General features: G+C 41.5%; 1 protein-coding gene across 1 annotated transcript in view; it reads right to left on the reverse strand.

The window, feature by feature from the left end:
• The window catches only part of GALNT2 (polypeptide N-acetylgalactosaminyltransferase 2), a 144,295-nt gene that overhangs the window by 32,653 nt on the left and 95,805 nt on the right, over positions 1-15,837 (reverse strand). Inside the window, exons 8-10 of the mRNA XM_045011200.1 lie at positions 11,289-11,376; positions 7,117-7,204; positions 5,829-5,932 (exon numbers count right to left, since the gene is read on the reverse strand). Coding sequence (XP_044867135.1) covers positions 5,829-5,932; positions 7,117-7,204; positions 11,289-11,376 — 280 coding nt within the window. The remainder of the gene's footprint in view (positions 1-5,828; positions 5,933-7,116; positions 7,205-11,288; positions 11,377-15,837) is intronic.

Consider the following 15,837-nt stretch of genomic DNA (forward strand, 5'->3'; position numbering starts at 1 on the left):
TCTGCACAGACCACAGACCTTGGATCTGAATATCCCCCTCATGGGCTCCCCACATGCACTGGACACCAATTTCATCAATGGAGGCCTGCCTCTGACCCATGGGGAGGATCACCATCGTAGGGAGGTGATCACTGGTTCGGGCACAGTGAGGACTTTGCCCATCCTGTGTCTGGTCTGGGAGAACGCCGAGGCCAACCAGAGCTGAAGGGGTCTCATCCCAAGTCTGGTGTGGCGGACCACATACGTGCACGCCCACATGTGACCCAAGAGCTGGAGGAATGCTCTGGCTGTTGTCACTGGAAACCTTGTGACTATGTCGATGAGCCCTTTCAGGGTCTTGAACCTGTCCTGTGGGAGGGCGGCTCTGGCCGATGTGGCGTCCAGGACTGCTCCAATAAACTCTATGCGTTGTACTGGGACTAAGGAAGCGGACAGTACATTAAATAGGGAGTCTGGGTGGAAAGCGCACACCCGGTTGGAGAAGGGAAGCTTTATTGTGGGTGGATCCCTGATGAGAACTGGCAGGGCTCCCCCGGGTGTCCCGTCAAAACCGCTGTTTCCCTGCTTGTTTGCCCTTGGAGGACCCAGGCTGGAGGGCAGGCCGAGATTGCCTGTGGGATTTTCTTATAGTCCCGTGACTCTTTAGAAGCGGGCTTGTATTTAGAGTGGGCGGCCTGGGCGGGAGCCTGCTGCGGCTTAAATTTAGCCTTAGCCAGAGCCGGAACATAGAGGCCCAAAGTCTGAAGCATCGTGCAGGAGTCTTTCAGGCCATGCAGTTTTATATCCATTTGTTCTGCAAATGGAGCTTTGCCATCAACCGGGAGGTCCTGCAGGGAGTTCTGTGCCTCACTGGACAGCCCAGAGAGCAGGAGCCACGACACCCTTCTCATGGACACTGCGGAGGCCATGGACTGTGCAGCCATGTCCGCCGCATCCAATGCTGCCTGCAGGGTTGCCCTGGCAGCTGCTGTACCCTCCTCCACCAGTGCTTTTAACTCCTTCCTGTCACGCTCCTGGAAAGAGTGCTCGAACTTCGGCAAAGAGCCCCACAGGTCGAACTCATACCGGCCCAGGAGATCCTGATGGTTCACCATCTGCAACTGGAAGCTCAAGGACAAAAATTTTTCTTCCAAATGAGTCTAGCCTCCTTGAATCTTTATTTTTCAGAGTAGGAGCTGGTTGGCCCTGCCACTCCCTGTGGTTGACCAACTCAACCACCAGGGAGTTAGGGGCAGGGTGGATGTATAGGTATTCATGCCCCTTGGCAGGCACAAAATACTTGCATTCTTCTCTCTTAGAGATGGTGGCCAATGAGGCGAGGTTTGCCACAGGGCATTTGAAATTTTCGCCTCCTTTTCATGGAGAGGCAAGGCCACCCTGCCCAGTACCGAAGCGGACAGTATGTTAAATAGGGAGTCTGAAGGCTCCTTCACCTCCTCTGCCTGGAGGTTGAGGCTTGATGCCACCCTTTTTAATAGTTCTTGGTGGGCTTTAGAATCCTCCTGCAGGACGGAGGGTCTGGTCTGTCTCCATGCACAGTGCCGAGGATGTACGTCCCACTGACTCCTTCCTCAGAGGCTGGGAGAGAGAGGTCAACGGTCCTTCTGATGCTCCGGCCGAGTGAACCCCCACCGGAGGCTGCGTTGGGGGCCACAGTGCCCCCAGTACCACTGGGCCAGCCATGGTGCCCAGTGCCACTGCACTGTTCAGCCTGGCTAGCCTAACCATCGATGGACAGCTACAAAGGGAGGCCAGGCTGACATATGATCTCCCACAGTCCCTGGATCGAGAGGAGCGGTGGCGCTGGGAGCGGTGCCGACCCCAAGACTGCGACCTCGATGTGGAGGACCGATACCGTCAGTAACAGCAGCTCGGCGATTGGCTCTGACAGGCGGATCCATGACGGCGACTCGCCAGTGATCGACGCCCGAGGCTGCGGGAGCAGTGCCATGGTGGGGTCCTGGAGCGGGACGATGTTCGTGTCACAACCAGTTACGATAGCCCCTCTGAGACTAGGACCTTCGGCGTTGTCTGCCTCGGTCCCGTCAGTGTTCGCTCCTCGAGGCGGAGCGGTGCCTGAAGTCTCGGTCAGGCGGAATGCAGCCAGACAACCTGGTGGGAGTTGACGGCGACCCACATGGACTATGCACGAACGGTTGCTGAGCGGTGAATAGCATTGGAAACGTTCCCTCAACTGAGACTGGTACCAAGCCGGGGTTGACTGTGGAGATCCAGTGGCTGCTTGCCTCTGGAGTGTGGGGCTAACATTGGCGGTGTTCCTGGTACTGGCAAGGACATAATGTCCTGGGCTGCCTGCAGGGCCTCTGGTATGGAGGGCATCCGGACATCCAGGGAAGCCTGCTCCGACTGGGCTGGACTACCCTGCTTGACTTGAGTCGGAGGCCTATAGGCTGATGGGGATCGAGTACTGCCCAACACAGGTCTAGACTCTGCCCCAGATTTACTCCAGTGCCATGGTGGAGACGTATCAGAGGGGTAGCCGTGTTTGCTGCTTTTACAGATCCAGACTAAGAATCCTGTGGCACCTTATAGACTAACAGACATTTTGCAGCATGAGCTTTCATGGGTGAATACCCACTTCGTCGGATGCAAGTGGAGAAGGCCTCTTAGCCTTCTTGGCGTGCACTGTGGATGGGGAGCAGTGCCAACTAGTACATGGTACCGGGGGGTCGCCGTGCTCCGACATTGCGGTGCCCGATGCCGACTTGGAGCGGCGCGCAGGAGTCGGGGTCAACACCGACTCCATGAGGATAGCCCAGAGCCTAATATCTCTCTCTCTCAGTCCAAGGCTTAAAAGACTTGTGAATCTTACAGCGATCGCTGAGATGAGTTTCACCCAAACAGTGTAGACCGTCTGAGTGCAGATCACTCACTGGCATCAGGCGCCTACAAGTGTTGCACGACTTAAAACCTGGGGCACAGGGCATGCCCCTGCCCAGGCGCTCTAGCTAAACTAAACTAAAACTAATAGAGTACTAAGTACAGGTCACGTACACTGAACAAACAAGAGTTCTGGGGACAAGCTACAGCAAAGCTGCAGCAGAGCAGTTCCAAAGCACCTTCTCTGGCGGCAAGAAGGAACCGAGGGTGAGGCAAGCGGGCAGCGCCCCTCATACCGTGCCATGGAGGCGCCACTCCAGGGGTCACTAGGGGCACTCTCCTACGGGTACTGCTCAGGGAAAAACTTCTAACACCGGTGCATGTGGCGAGCATGCACACCTATTGTGGAATACATATGAGCAATCACTCGAAGAACTACTACATATTCCCCAATGGTGTAATGATATTTGTATAGATTCGTTCAACAACGGACTCATTCTTGCTCCTGTAGCATTACACTAATATAAAAACTATGAAGGAAGTCTTGCTTGCTTACGAACTGGTTTAACAAAATCAAACCACTACAAAGAAGAACCTCTAAACCCAAGTTTAGATCCAAATTTGTTAGAAATATATCTTATTCCCCATGATATTCAAATTCTTCTCTGTTTCTCTGCCATGCTCTTTTGTTATTCTTAGGAATAGAGTTCCCAAAGTTATCATTGATCTACAGCCAGTTTCCGTATCTCACACAACAAAAATACCGTATTTAACAATGACAATAAAATACATCCCCTCTTAATTGTTTAAAATAACGGTTGAACAGACGTCAAAACACTCCAATACCATTTTATATTTGATAGAGTCAAGTGTACGTGTGTAAATAAAACCTCATTTAGTTCACTCAACTTCATATCCAGGAGAAATATTTCAATAGAAATAATGCTAAGTTTTAAACAGTAAGTTTCAGCAGAACATTTAGAACTAATGTTTTAAATATCCAGTAAGTGGTTTTACTTACCTGCAGCACTGCCCAATCCATCTAGACATATTATTACTGCAGCAAGTTAGATGATTGGACATGCAGATGTCCACTGCTGTACAATGTAGATATCAAGTATCTGGTGTGCGTATTGTGCATTTTAAACAGAAAAAATGAAGGATATTCAATTTTTCCTGCCAATTGATTATTTTTGACTAATCATGTGATGCCTGCAGAAAGTTCACTACTTGCTACTCTTACTTCATTTGTGTGGTAGTTGACACCCATAATAGGAAGAGAAGTCACTGCCTAGGCAGTCTTCAGAACTGCCTCTAGCTTCCCTCACATCCTTCCACATGGGGAGAAGGGAACAGAGGGAGCACCATAAAGCAGGTCTTTGTCTGTTACTCTTCACCTTGAGAGAATTACAGCTTCCAGCCTGCCCTCCCCCACCCCCCCCCAAAGTCCTGATCCTGCAAAGCATTTAAGCACCTGCTTAATTTTAAGCACATGAAGTCAATAGGACTACTCATGCTTAAAGTTAAACATGTACTTAAGTGCTCTGCTGGATTAGGGCCCAAAGAGTATTCCGGAAGATGAAGTGAAAGGAAACAGTATGGAAAATGTGTGGGACAGCAGGAGAGAAAGTGCTTTGACGGGGATCTCAGGGCTGTGTTCCCACTGAAGGAAAAAAGGACTGAGTGAGCTGTTTGAACCTTCCCTCAGCAGATAAGAAAGAAGGGCATTAATATATACTGATTGGCTCAAGAGTAATACTGCATGCACTGGTTTAAAAATGCTTTCAGTTAAAATAAAGTCAACTGCAATATGCAGTATTAGTTTTACAATTAATTTCCTGGTAATTTTTTAAAAAGTGACCATAACTGCAACATTCAAATAAGCATGATTTAGTAATGCACAAATCAACATGAGAGCCAAACTTGATTCAAGTGTTCGAATACTCTCATGTGTATTCTAGTTCAGCCAGGAGTTATTTTAGTGAAATTCCATGGCCTGTGTTATACAGGAGGTCACACCAGACAATCCTTCCAACCCCTGAATGTATGAATTATTTGTATTCCTGTAGTGTGCTTCTGGCAACAGATTGAGATAAATGCACTCCAAGGCTTTAAATAAGTGTGTATGTAAAAACCCTGAATGGATGGATGGATGACACAACACACTAAAAGTTTGAAAGTAGTGTACTCTGCATGTGCAGTGCACAAATTTGAACTGTAACTGGTTTCTAAATTAAACTACTTCAAAAATGTCTAAGATACTTAATATAGTCCTTCAGTAAAGACAACAGCAAACTGGAAGTTCTAAAAAGTTGTCACAGTGAAAAATATTTTTGAATACACCACTCTTAGCAGAAGCAAAAAACTTCATGCTACTGTAATCCAAACAACCAAAACAATTATTCAGCCCAAGAACAAGAATTAGAACATGGCCAAAGGCCAGTTTTTTCCCAAAATAATAGAACTATCTTAAACTTAGGGCCAAGTGGTCTACTAGGACAGATGATAAAAAATTACATTAGATCAGTCTTCAGCCAGCTACATTTTAATTGATTTCTTAAAGCATACATAAGAGGATTAAACTCATGAACTTTTGTGTTCTGCTTTACATGATTAAATTTCACCAACATCTTAAGAAGCCCCTTAAACTGGTGGCATTTAGACACTGTGGCATTTTAATCAATTTAGCTAGAAGAGAATGCCATTTTAGAGCTATACCGGAAATTATTTTTCAAAAATGCAATCTGTATTCCTGTAATTTCTTACTTCCATTTTATTGGCCTGCTTTTTCACAAAAATAATTGAACTGTATAGTTAACAAATACTTCCCTCTCAGTCATTCATATTCAACATGCTAGTCCTACCCTATTCTAATTCTTTATTTTAAACTGCAGCTTGGTTGTCTCTGAATTTTTGCTAATAATCCACTTAGTCTTAACTGTCATTTAAATCTTCTCTGTACAAACAGAAAAAAGGCATGTACATACCTAAGTTTTCTCCACCCCACACATCCATCATCATATCGTACTTTCCTAATTCTTCGAAATAGAATTTGTCCATCACAAACAACCCGCCAGCTATCATTGGTGTTCTAAAGAGACAGAAGGGAGAAAAGTCAGAAGTTAAATATTTAATCATCTGCCAGTTTATCACTCTACCATTTGAGCCTTCAAGGCTGAATGCCTACTTGAAGTAGCCTTGCAATATTTTTATCTTGAAAGCATTTAGTCACTATTCCTTGTACAGCACTACATGCATACCACCACAGTAGCATTTCTATGGAATATACTGCTTCATGGCTTATGTAGATAAAAGTTGTTTCTATTTCCAGATCCTTAGTCGGGTCTCATATTCCTTTTCTATAGGACATGTATTCTCAGAGTCAAACTGAATTTTAAAACCCTTACCTTAGTCTTAGCACAATAAAGATTAATTTCAATTCAAGAAAGAAAGGGTCATCTTATAAGTGCAGACAGTACACTAAGATCCTTAGAAATAATAGTTAATTTGCACTTATAACTGTTTCTATCTGAGGGTCTCAAGAGTGCTATACAAGCAACGAAAGAATTAAGCCTCATCATCCCAGTGAGGTAGGGTCAATGATCCCCTTTCTGCAGCTGGGGAAAAATGAAGTAGCCCATTTGGTCATAATAGGCCTCGGTCCATTTACATTTTTCAATGTATGTCAAGCCAAGTGGTGTACACAGAGTATACGTTATAATGTGTTCATGTCATATACATCTGACAGTTAAACATCATAGGTTAACTATCAACAGTTAACAGGCCAACAAACTGGTTAAAAATAGTTCTACACATTCTAGAAAAAGGAATAAATAAAAGAAGCTCTTGATATTAACTATTAAATGCTATCAAACTTTTGCTGATTATATATACCAATAATGGAAGCTGAACAATGAACAACAGTGATTATTTCCATTCAAATCCACAGACTTGTACTATCAGTTTCTTGCTTCTGTTCCATGTGGTACAACGCCAGCTTGCACAATACTAAAAACCATAAGTTTAGGTAGAAGAATGGGGAAGGAGAAAAGTATTGGATGACTCAGCTTCAGGCAATGTTCTGGAACAACATTACAGAACTGCAAGTTTTTGTTTTGCATTTAAAACTTTCATAAAAGAACTCCCTAGCACTTATCAGTTAGCATAGGGATCATTTGTGGAAGACAATATTTGGGAGATAATAGCTCAGGAAGCTGCACTTTTTAAAATATCTACAACATTGTTTTGTGAAGGGAAATGTTGACAGGAACATACTTTATGGGAGCAACTGGGTTTCCTTGTCTTGCTCTTCTTTGCTCTGGTGTCATGTAATCCCATTTGAACACCAAGTTCCAATCAAAGCCTACAAGGGTGGGGGAAAAATCAGAAAGGAAAAAAAATTGGAAGTTAATTGACGTTTTTATTCATTGTTCAGCCTTTACAGATGAATTTCTGACTAAAATTACTGGGAACTGACATTCAGATTAGATGGTTAGCGCAAAATGAAGAGTTTAATACAAGGATTCAAATGAAAATCTGAGCTCAAGTAAACATCTGAGGAGAGAACAGAAATGAAAAGGAAAGGATGGAACAAATAAGATTCCGGATGAAAGAGAAGAAGCTAGATATGATGCAGAAATAGGCTCAAATGTAAACTAAATTTATCTTGAAATAATTCTATATTGTATTTTAAAATCCACAGTCAGCAACACTAAATGAGAAACAAAAAGCCTTGGTATGGATCTAGCCTCATACACCTCTGGTTAAGTAGAGCATCAAACAAAGAACTTTCAGTTATCATGGACACATGAGAAGTCATTACCACACAGTTATAATCTGATTTGTCAGATTGTACATACCACTCCCACAGCAGCTAACGTTTATTTGTTCATCTCTGTTTATTACACGAAGCACTCTCCTGGATATCACAATAGGTTATTTGCAATTTTTTTCACCTACCTAGTTTGGAAACCTACTTATGCCACTTTCTTTAACTGCATGCTTAGAAAATATGGCATGTTAAAACCTTCAGATGCAGTGCTTTATGTTTAGCTAAAACTGTTTTATGTAAGGGTGGAAAACCTCTCTTTGGACAGCTTGCTTTGTGAATTAAGATTAGAAAAACAAGCACAGAAACTGCCAAAGCTAGATCAGACCAGTCATGTATCCAGTCCAGCATTCTGTCTCCAACTGTGGCTCGTACCAGATGCTTCAGAAGAAGATGCAAGAAACCCAGCAGCTACGCGATAACTGGCCAATAGTGAAAATTTCTTCCTACCCCCCTTCTCTGAGGAAGCCTTATGCCCTGAAGCATGGAGGTTTATAAAAGGTACTAGAGAAAGCTACAGTGCTCACTGTGTAATGCCTAACATGCCAGCTATTCATACTACACCTGCTACCAAAAGCATTTAGAACAGATGAGGTCATCTAATGGAGGATTTCCAAATTTGTCAGAGAGATCAGAGGTTTTCCTTTCCTGAATGGAGGTATAGCAGTTTGCCTTTGGAGAAATGGGATAGATAGGAAAAGGACAAAACTGGATCAGGAAACATTTGCCCACCAACTCTTTTGCACTAAGGCTCCTTAACACGTACCAGCAGATTTCTGCCTGGTAGGACTGATGTAGACAGCAAAATGAAGACAGCTGAATCCATCTTCTACCCCACAAGATATTTATATTAATTTTATATTCACAGAAAGCGAGTAGTAAGTAGTTCTGAAGTCTTTCATCAGACAAGTGTGCCAACGAGGCAAACCTCTTTAAAAGTTTGGAAGTTCCTATAAAATGTTATTAAAAAACTAAAAAGCATTTCCATATTATATTTAGAGCTTTCATCTCTTAAAAAGCACTTTTAGATATAAAACTAATATTACATTAGATAACAAAGTCTCCATCACAACAAGAAAAATGTACCCTGATACTTGGTATCCTATTATGTCAAATTTATTTTGTACCCCATAAAATGATTTGAATTACAGTGGCTTGTACTGTAGCTGCTGTTCCAGTGCACAAGCACTATTGAGACAAGAGTTACATACCCTATACTGAACACAAGGGGTCTCTTCTGGAACGCAGGAGAGTGTTACAAAACAACACATAGAATAAGCGTAGAAAGCATTTCTAATGATAGTATTGTTTTTGCTTCACCATCTTCAGTGACTGGGGAAAGCCTGAGCTCAATGAGATGAGATCACCAACTCGATAACAAAAGTTCTTTTAAACAGCACGTTTATATGTACTGTATCACTCAAGTGCAGGCCTCATGTGAAAAAGGTATTTCTTCTTCCTTCATATGCAAGACAGTGATAGGAGTGTCCATAAATTAAGTGTTTAGATCTAATTTAATAACATTCTATTACAGTAATTGAAAAGATTTTTTTCCAATGGGTAATAACACTTACAACATTAACTGTATGAAAAGGCTGAAAATTGTCTTGGACCAAAAAGATGAAAGTACGTGGATTTGAAAACTGTGGTCAGATTTAGAAGTGAGGGAAAAAATTCCTTACCTTTTCTCCCACCCATTAAAAAAAAAAAAAAAAAAGGATGATGAATTTAGTGCTTGGAAAAGACGCCAGACTGCTAGCCCTGGGTAATTAAGTTCTCTCCCCACAGATAGTGTATAAAAGCAGTATAAGTAAGATTTCCCATGCCTCAGTCATGACATGGAGAGACTACATCTTGGGACGAAAGCATAGTTCAGTTTCCATGCTTAGTCTTCGGCCTTTGCTGAGATGGCCAAAGATGCCACGTGTCACAGTGATTGTGATTGGTGTCTGTCCTCAAGGAACAGAGGGACACCACAAATTCATGTAACACAGACCTCTAAACTATTTTAAAAAGTTTGAAATGCAACATTTCTATTAAAATTCAAAAGTAGGCAAGTCCCACCTTTTGAGTCCATGAGGGCAGAGGGTCCCACATGCTTAAACTGATGGAGGGCAAGTGGGCAGGACTGGGGAACCACAGATCCATAGGAGTAACATGAGGAGTAGCGGCAGGCTATTAGATACATTCACCATGCACTATTACCCTCTCTTCCCCTCTCCACCCACTCCCATGGAGCAAGGGTTTAAGCAGCATAACCACTATGGCAGCTACTCTACAGCTGGAAGGAGGGGATACAACCTCAGTTGGCAGAGAATTCCAGTGCACAAAAAGTGGTGCATAGATATCCAGGATTTAAAAGCATGGCAAAGAAAAACACTAGACTTGCATGTTTTAGAAAGCTGGCACGTTTACACACCACCACCAGAATGCTTAGGAAGTGCTAATTTTGTATACATTTAGAATTCAGTTATTTACCTTCTTTATGATAACGAGTATTATAATTGTGGGGAAACTGCATGCCTCCAGGTATTAATAAAGGGATAAGGAGCCTCTCATCACTAGGTCACAGGTTGGAACTTGACACACAGGTGTAGTGTCTGAAGTGAAGACTGACCATATTCAGTCTAGTTTTGTCAGTAGGGATCATTCCTAAGACAGCCAATGTAACTAGCAAATGCAGTGGCAGTCTCAGTAAACACTAAAGACTAAATGGGCATGGAAACTGAACTACCCTCCCTGAACGGAGCTCCTCTAAGCCATGGTTGAAACACCTCAGAGATCAGCATGAAGGAGTTTCCACTGACACTGCTTACATAGTACCTGTCATGTGAACAGAGTTCAGTTTCTAAGGTTATTACTCATCCACTTTGCTTTGTCTTGTATTTTAATGGCAGCACCAAAGAACTCAGCCCTGGTTTGAAGTTTTACAGGTGTTGTATAAAGCATTTATTGTCAGTCAACTATTCACACAATAGGTTCAGAAAGTGCTTTTAATTTATTATTTTGAAAGAAAGATTCTACTATTTCTAACAGAGTTCTCCATTATAAAATTAAGGAATAATGGAATGGTAGAATTTTTCCAACCAGTATACATTATTTGAAGGTAGCCACTGTACCCTACCAATGCACACAATTCATGATTGTATTGTCAAATAGTTAAGTCCAAATGTTTGAGATGAGAGTTTAGTTTTAATTTTTAAATAAACTCTGCATGCATGCATTGGGGGCAGGGTGTGAGGAAAAAAAAATCAATAAGCACAACACTACTGATGACTTGCCAAGCTATATAGTGATAAATGCCTTAGCATCTAAGAGTAGAATCAAATACTGTGGCCATATGCTTCTCATAAACATCGGTGAGAGTTTTGTATGAGAACAGGGTAGTATAAACCTTAAGAGTTTGTTTATGGCTCAAAAGAAACAGCTTTCAAATAATGGAATCAGAATCCAATTTGAGTCCAGTCTAAGCCCAGGAAGACTGTGTGAAAACACCAACTTTATGTATGAAAAGAAACAAGGGAGCATTAATGCTGTCAGTTCTGGGAATGCAGCAATTATGTTTTGTGCTTTGATGCATTAATTTTTTGTTGACTCGTATTCCAGTACAGGTACATACCGCCTTTTAAATCAGCTGACGCCCCCACGTACTGGAAGTTGTCCATATTAATTACATCAATTATAGGAGACACAACTCTGGTCTTGTCCTAAAATAAATATTAAAAAGTAATATTGAAATAATGAAATCAATAGAAAAAGATTCAAGCAGAATGAGATGTTGAACCATTTAGTGGGAGACCATTAACACCCCTTTTCCTGTTTTTGACTCACTCTGAACAGTCAAAGAATTTCTCATATCGGCTCTCTCAGCAAGAGAGTTCTCTCCATCACCTTCAAAAGCAGCTGCCTCGTCTTATGGTTTTCACCCCCCTCTACAATCTAGGCTACTTTTATATAATTGAATCCTCTCCCTTCGACTTGATCCTCAAGCAGACATTACTGCACATCAAACCTCAGAAGGCAGTCAGAAGCACTTGCACCATTCTTAGCTTAAACTACCCCAAAGAACAGGAGTGTCAAAGCTGCTCCAGAATTCAGATCTCAAATCTCCTGCAATCCAGTATACTGCAGTACTCACCAGGTCTTTGCTAGTCTACCACCTTAATCCAATTTAAAAAAAATGTTTTGACCCTGTTACATCAGGAGATCCTTTCACTAGCACTGATAATGTTACATGCCAGTGTAGAATGTAAGCAACCTGGATTCTTAAGGAGGTCAACAGACTCCACATTCAAATACAGTATTCAATTAGATAGGAAAAAGAATGTCAAAATATTAAATCCATGAAAAGTCACTAATTGCTACCAACAAAGCCTTTGCACTCATCAGTAGTGAAATTGCTTTGAATGCTACTCCAAACAATATGTTCTTCAAATGCAAAGTGTTTTATCAAATTCACAAAAAACTTGCTTTCCCACTAACCCTGAATGTAATCATTAGGATCTTGGTACGGTCTTAGTACTTAAAACTACTGATTTTGTGATATTCCAAATGTGATAGCTTGGCATGTTCCATTTCTTTCCATTAAGTGAACATAAACACATTCAGACAGAACTTCTGATAGGTCAGAATTTGTTTGAACAATCTTGAAAAATATTTGCTTGCATGCAAAGTAATAGTAAAAGAATTCTGGGCTCAGACGTAAGATTCAGATTGCATCACTTTGATGACATGCATGGATAACATTTCTGAACAGAATGCCATCAATTAGGGGCAGGACCAAAACATGTAACTCAAGAAATCCCTGTAGATTAAGTAGTATGGAAAATGTAAACAGGTCTCCAATAAAGGAAAGGAGATCTATTTTGATTAATCTATAATAAAGTAAGCACTCATGTTAAATGAGGCACAAAGCTAAATCTCTTAATCATGCTTTTAACTGTATTTATGTGGTTAGTTTTCATTTAAAAGTAATAGGGTATATAACTTCTAATTATGGGTTCAGCACCCCACACTTTGCACCTCTAATTGGTTATTAATCATTGTGTCCCTTGCACTACTGAACTTTTGCAAGATTATAATAATTGCATATTGAAAGTGACTGCTGTAAAGTATTCACTCCTCTGGCTAATCAATTTAAATATACCAAGTCATGAAAGATATCACCTTGTTTTATCTTCATTTAAGATTAATTGCTAACTCCCTAATGATCTCAGTGTAGCCACTGCAAGTTATTACAAGTACCTATAATCTTGTGAAATACGGAGTATTTTACAGGAGTTGGACAGGTCATCTTACCCCCAGTGTGTAGGCTGTCTGAAATCTACAGCCTTCTAAATTCATCGAAGGAGAAGCTAATTGGGTCTGTAATTAAAATTCAAGCTAAGGGTCCTAACCAATATCATTTCAGTTGTGGCACATAGGCCAAGTATGACCCTTCATCGAAGACTTTAAACCCTGAACACTGTGTTACGTTCATAGTAGAGGGACAAATAATGCAATAATTAGTTTAGTCTAATTAAGTTAGAAAAACCCAGAGACACAAATCAAGCTTGAGACACAGGACAAGACAGGAAAGGCAAAAAATAAGCTTTTTTGCTCCCCGACCCTTTATATATCCATTTGTGCCAAGCTAATCCTAGATATAAACTGCACAGACAAAAGACTGGCACTAAATGAACCTCTTTGTGCTCTCAAATGAGCAGTCAATTTTCCAACCAGCTCAAGTATGCTGGATCTTAACTATTCCATTAATTTATAGGAAAGGGTAACATAAAAAACCAAAATGAACCCCCCCAGAAAGTAAGATGTTTGAACCAAAAAAAAAAAAATTTGTGTGTGTGTTTTATACTTTGGTAAAAATATTTCCAAATACTGAGTTGCTGCTAGGGGAAACTTCCTTGTTTAAAAGTAAGTGGCGGGGTGGGAAGCCTCACAGTGCGCACCCAGAAGCATTGCAGCCTATCTGGTTGTTTTTATAGTACATCCAGCACTGGATGTCCATGTGTAGCAACCAATTCCACACTAAATGCTGCTCATTCCTCAGTTGAAAGTGAGGTATCTAAGCCCAGCTCTGAGAGAATCAGCTTGGCACAGCTGAGTGGCAGTAAAAGATGCTCAAACCACCTTTGCAGCTCTCCAATATGGGGCTGTTACACCAGGAGGGGATTGCCAGAACACAGCAGAGCTCCAGCCATGCCCTCTATGTCAGGGGTGGGCATAATGGGGTAGGTGGCAGCTTGCTGACTATATATCCATCTGTGATTCCCACATGCCAGGAATTCTAGTCCGGTCCATTTCACTTTGATACCCATACACTAGTATCAAAATGTTTAAAACAAAAACTTTATAAAGCTTTTATAATTTTTTTTAAGTATCCCACAAACTAATTTGTAAGTTTAAACTACCAGACCGTAGCTCTCTAATACTGCATTACTCTCCAGTTTTTTTTAATGATTATATCTATGGTTTTCCTCATGATGTAAAATGATTTTTTTTGTTGTTGTTGGCAGCAAAATGGACAGAGCATTTATGCATTCTTAATATTAATCCTTGCACCGTGCTACTAAAACTGTTCATGCATGTAAAGTGTTAACTAATATTCAGGCTTCAGTATATAGGGGGTACAGAACCCTCCACTGAAAAGATTAAATTCAACGGCCCCCCTGAAACAGCCATTAGTTAAACTGCATTTGCTATGCAAAAAGAGACTTAATTTCCATTGCTGAAATCCTATAGACAGTCTGATGTGCATTTTGAATACCAGAACAAAGGCTAAGTGAAAACCGTGTTACATTTTTTGGTCTGCTGCTTCTGTTCCGTTGGTTTTCCACTATACTTTGCAATGGCATATAGAACAGAAAAGGTGTGTGTGTTTTGTGATGATGTTGAAGGGAAATAAAGTGTGAACACAGTACGAGCCTCTAGATCCTGGAAATTCAAAGTAATATAGTATTTCATTTTAATATTTGGTAGAGAAGTAATGCAGGCTTTACAAATTTGGTGCATCATATACTGTACTTAAACCATCAGGAAGTATCCTCAGGATTCTAAATATTTTGCTTTTTAAAAGTTCTAGAGGATTTCAAATGGTTTCACAAAGATTAAGCTTCACAATACTACGAGGATCTACTGATATTCTCATTTTGCTGTTGTGCAAACAGAGTTTAAGAGACTCACTGAAAGTCACATGAGAAATCTGAGAGCCATGGAAATAAAACCAGTCTCACTCAGTCACAATGCCATCCTTTCTTCCTCCAAACCTCGTTTGTTTTAAAGTCTACCACTGTCAAGTAAGAGTGATACTCAGAGTTTACAGTCTACAGTTAGGCTGTGATGGCAGAGATCATGAATTAAACTGTCCTCAGATATGCACGCAACCCTTGTTTATAGAACAGATATAGGAAATAGAAAATACCAAATAGAAAGGATGTAATATCTGGGCTTGTGAAGAATATGGGAGCTATCTGTATTATTTTTACGAATACTGTGTACCTGTTTATTTGATTATGATTACATTTGCTATCTGATTTCTAAGGATTAGCTCCTACAGGAGCTCACCTCACAGCAGAGATCAGAGCATGGCTTTACATCAATCAGTCACCAGTTCCTAACAGATAATACAAACAATCATCTGCTTTGAAGCCTTTCCTTGACCTCCCCTGCAGTGGGGTGCATAAGCTGATTTGGTCAGTTTCAGGAGACCCCCCCCAATCAGACAAAGGAACTTTGGAGGGACATAAAAAGGGGACCACAGAACAGGAAGAGAGTCTGCAGGAAAGCAGATGGAACCCCTGTCAACAGAAGCAGAAGTACCTAGGATAAGCTGGACTTCCCTAGGCTTTGAAGGAATACCAAGCTGTAGGCAAGACAATATGAGTGTAGGCCTTCTGTCGTTTTAACCCTTTTCTCAGATTGCTATGCTACTATATATAAAATTTTGTTCTGAAAAAGCTGCTTTGAGCCACTGTTTACACCTACTGGCCACAGCTCCTGAAGAGAAGGCTCTTGCAGGTGCCAAACCCAATTGGGCCTGTTCAGGAATCACGGTAAGTAAACTGGGATGCTGTAGCCCAGAAACCCAGTCTGAGTGGGAGAATCATGGAATTCCACTCCCAGACAGAAGGCAAGGGCCCAGTGTCTGAGGGGTGTACTCTGGAGAGATGTGT

The sequence above is a fragment of the Mauremys mutica genome, chromosome 3 (assembly GCF_020497125.1).
Source record: "Mauremys mutica isolate MM-2020 ecotype Southern chromosome 3, ASM2049712v1, whole genome shotgun sequence".
Lineage (NCBI taxonomy): Eukaryota > Metazoa > Chordata > Testudines > Geoemydidae > Mauremys > Mauremys mutica.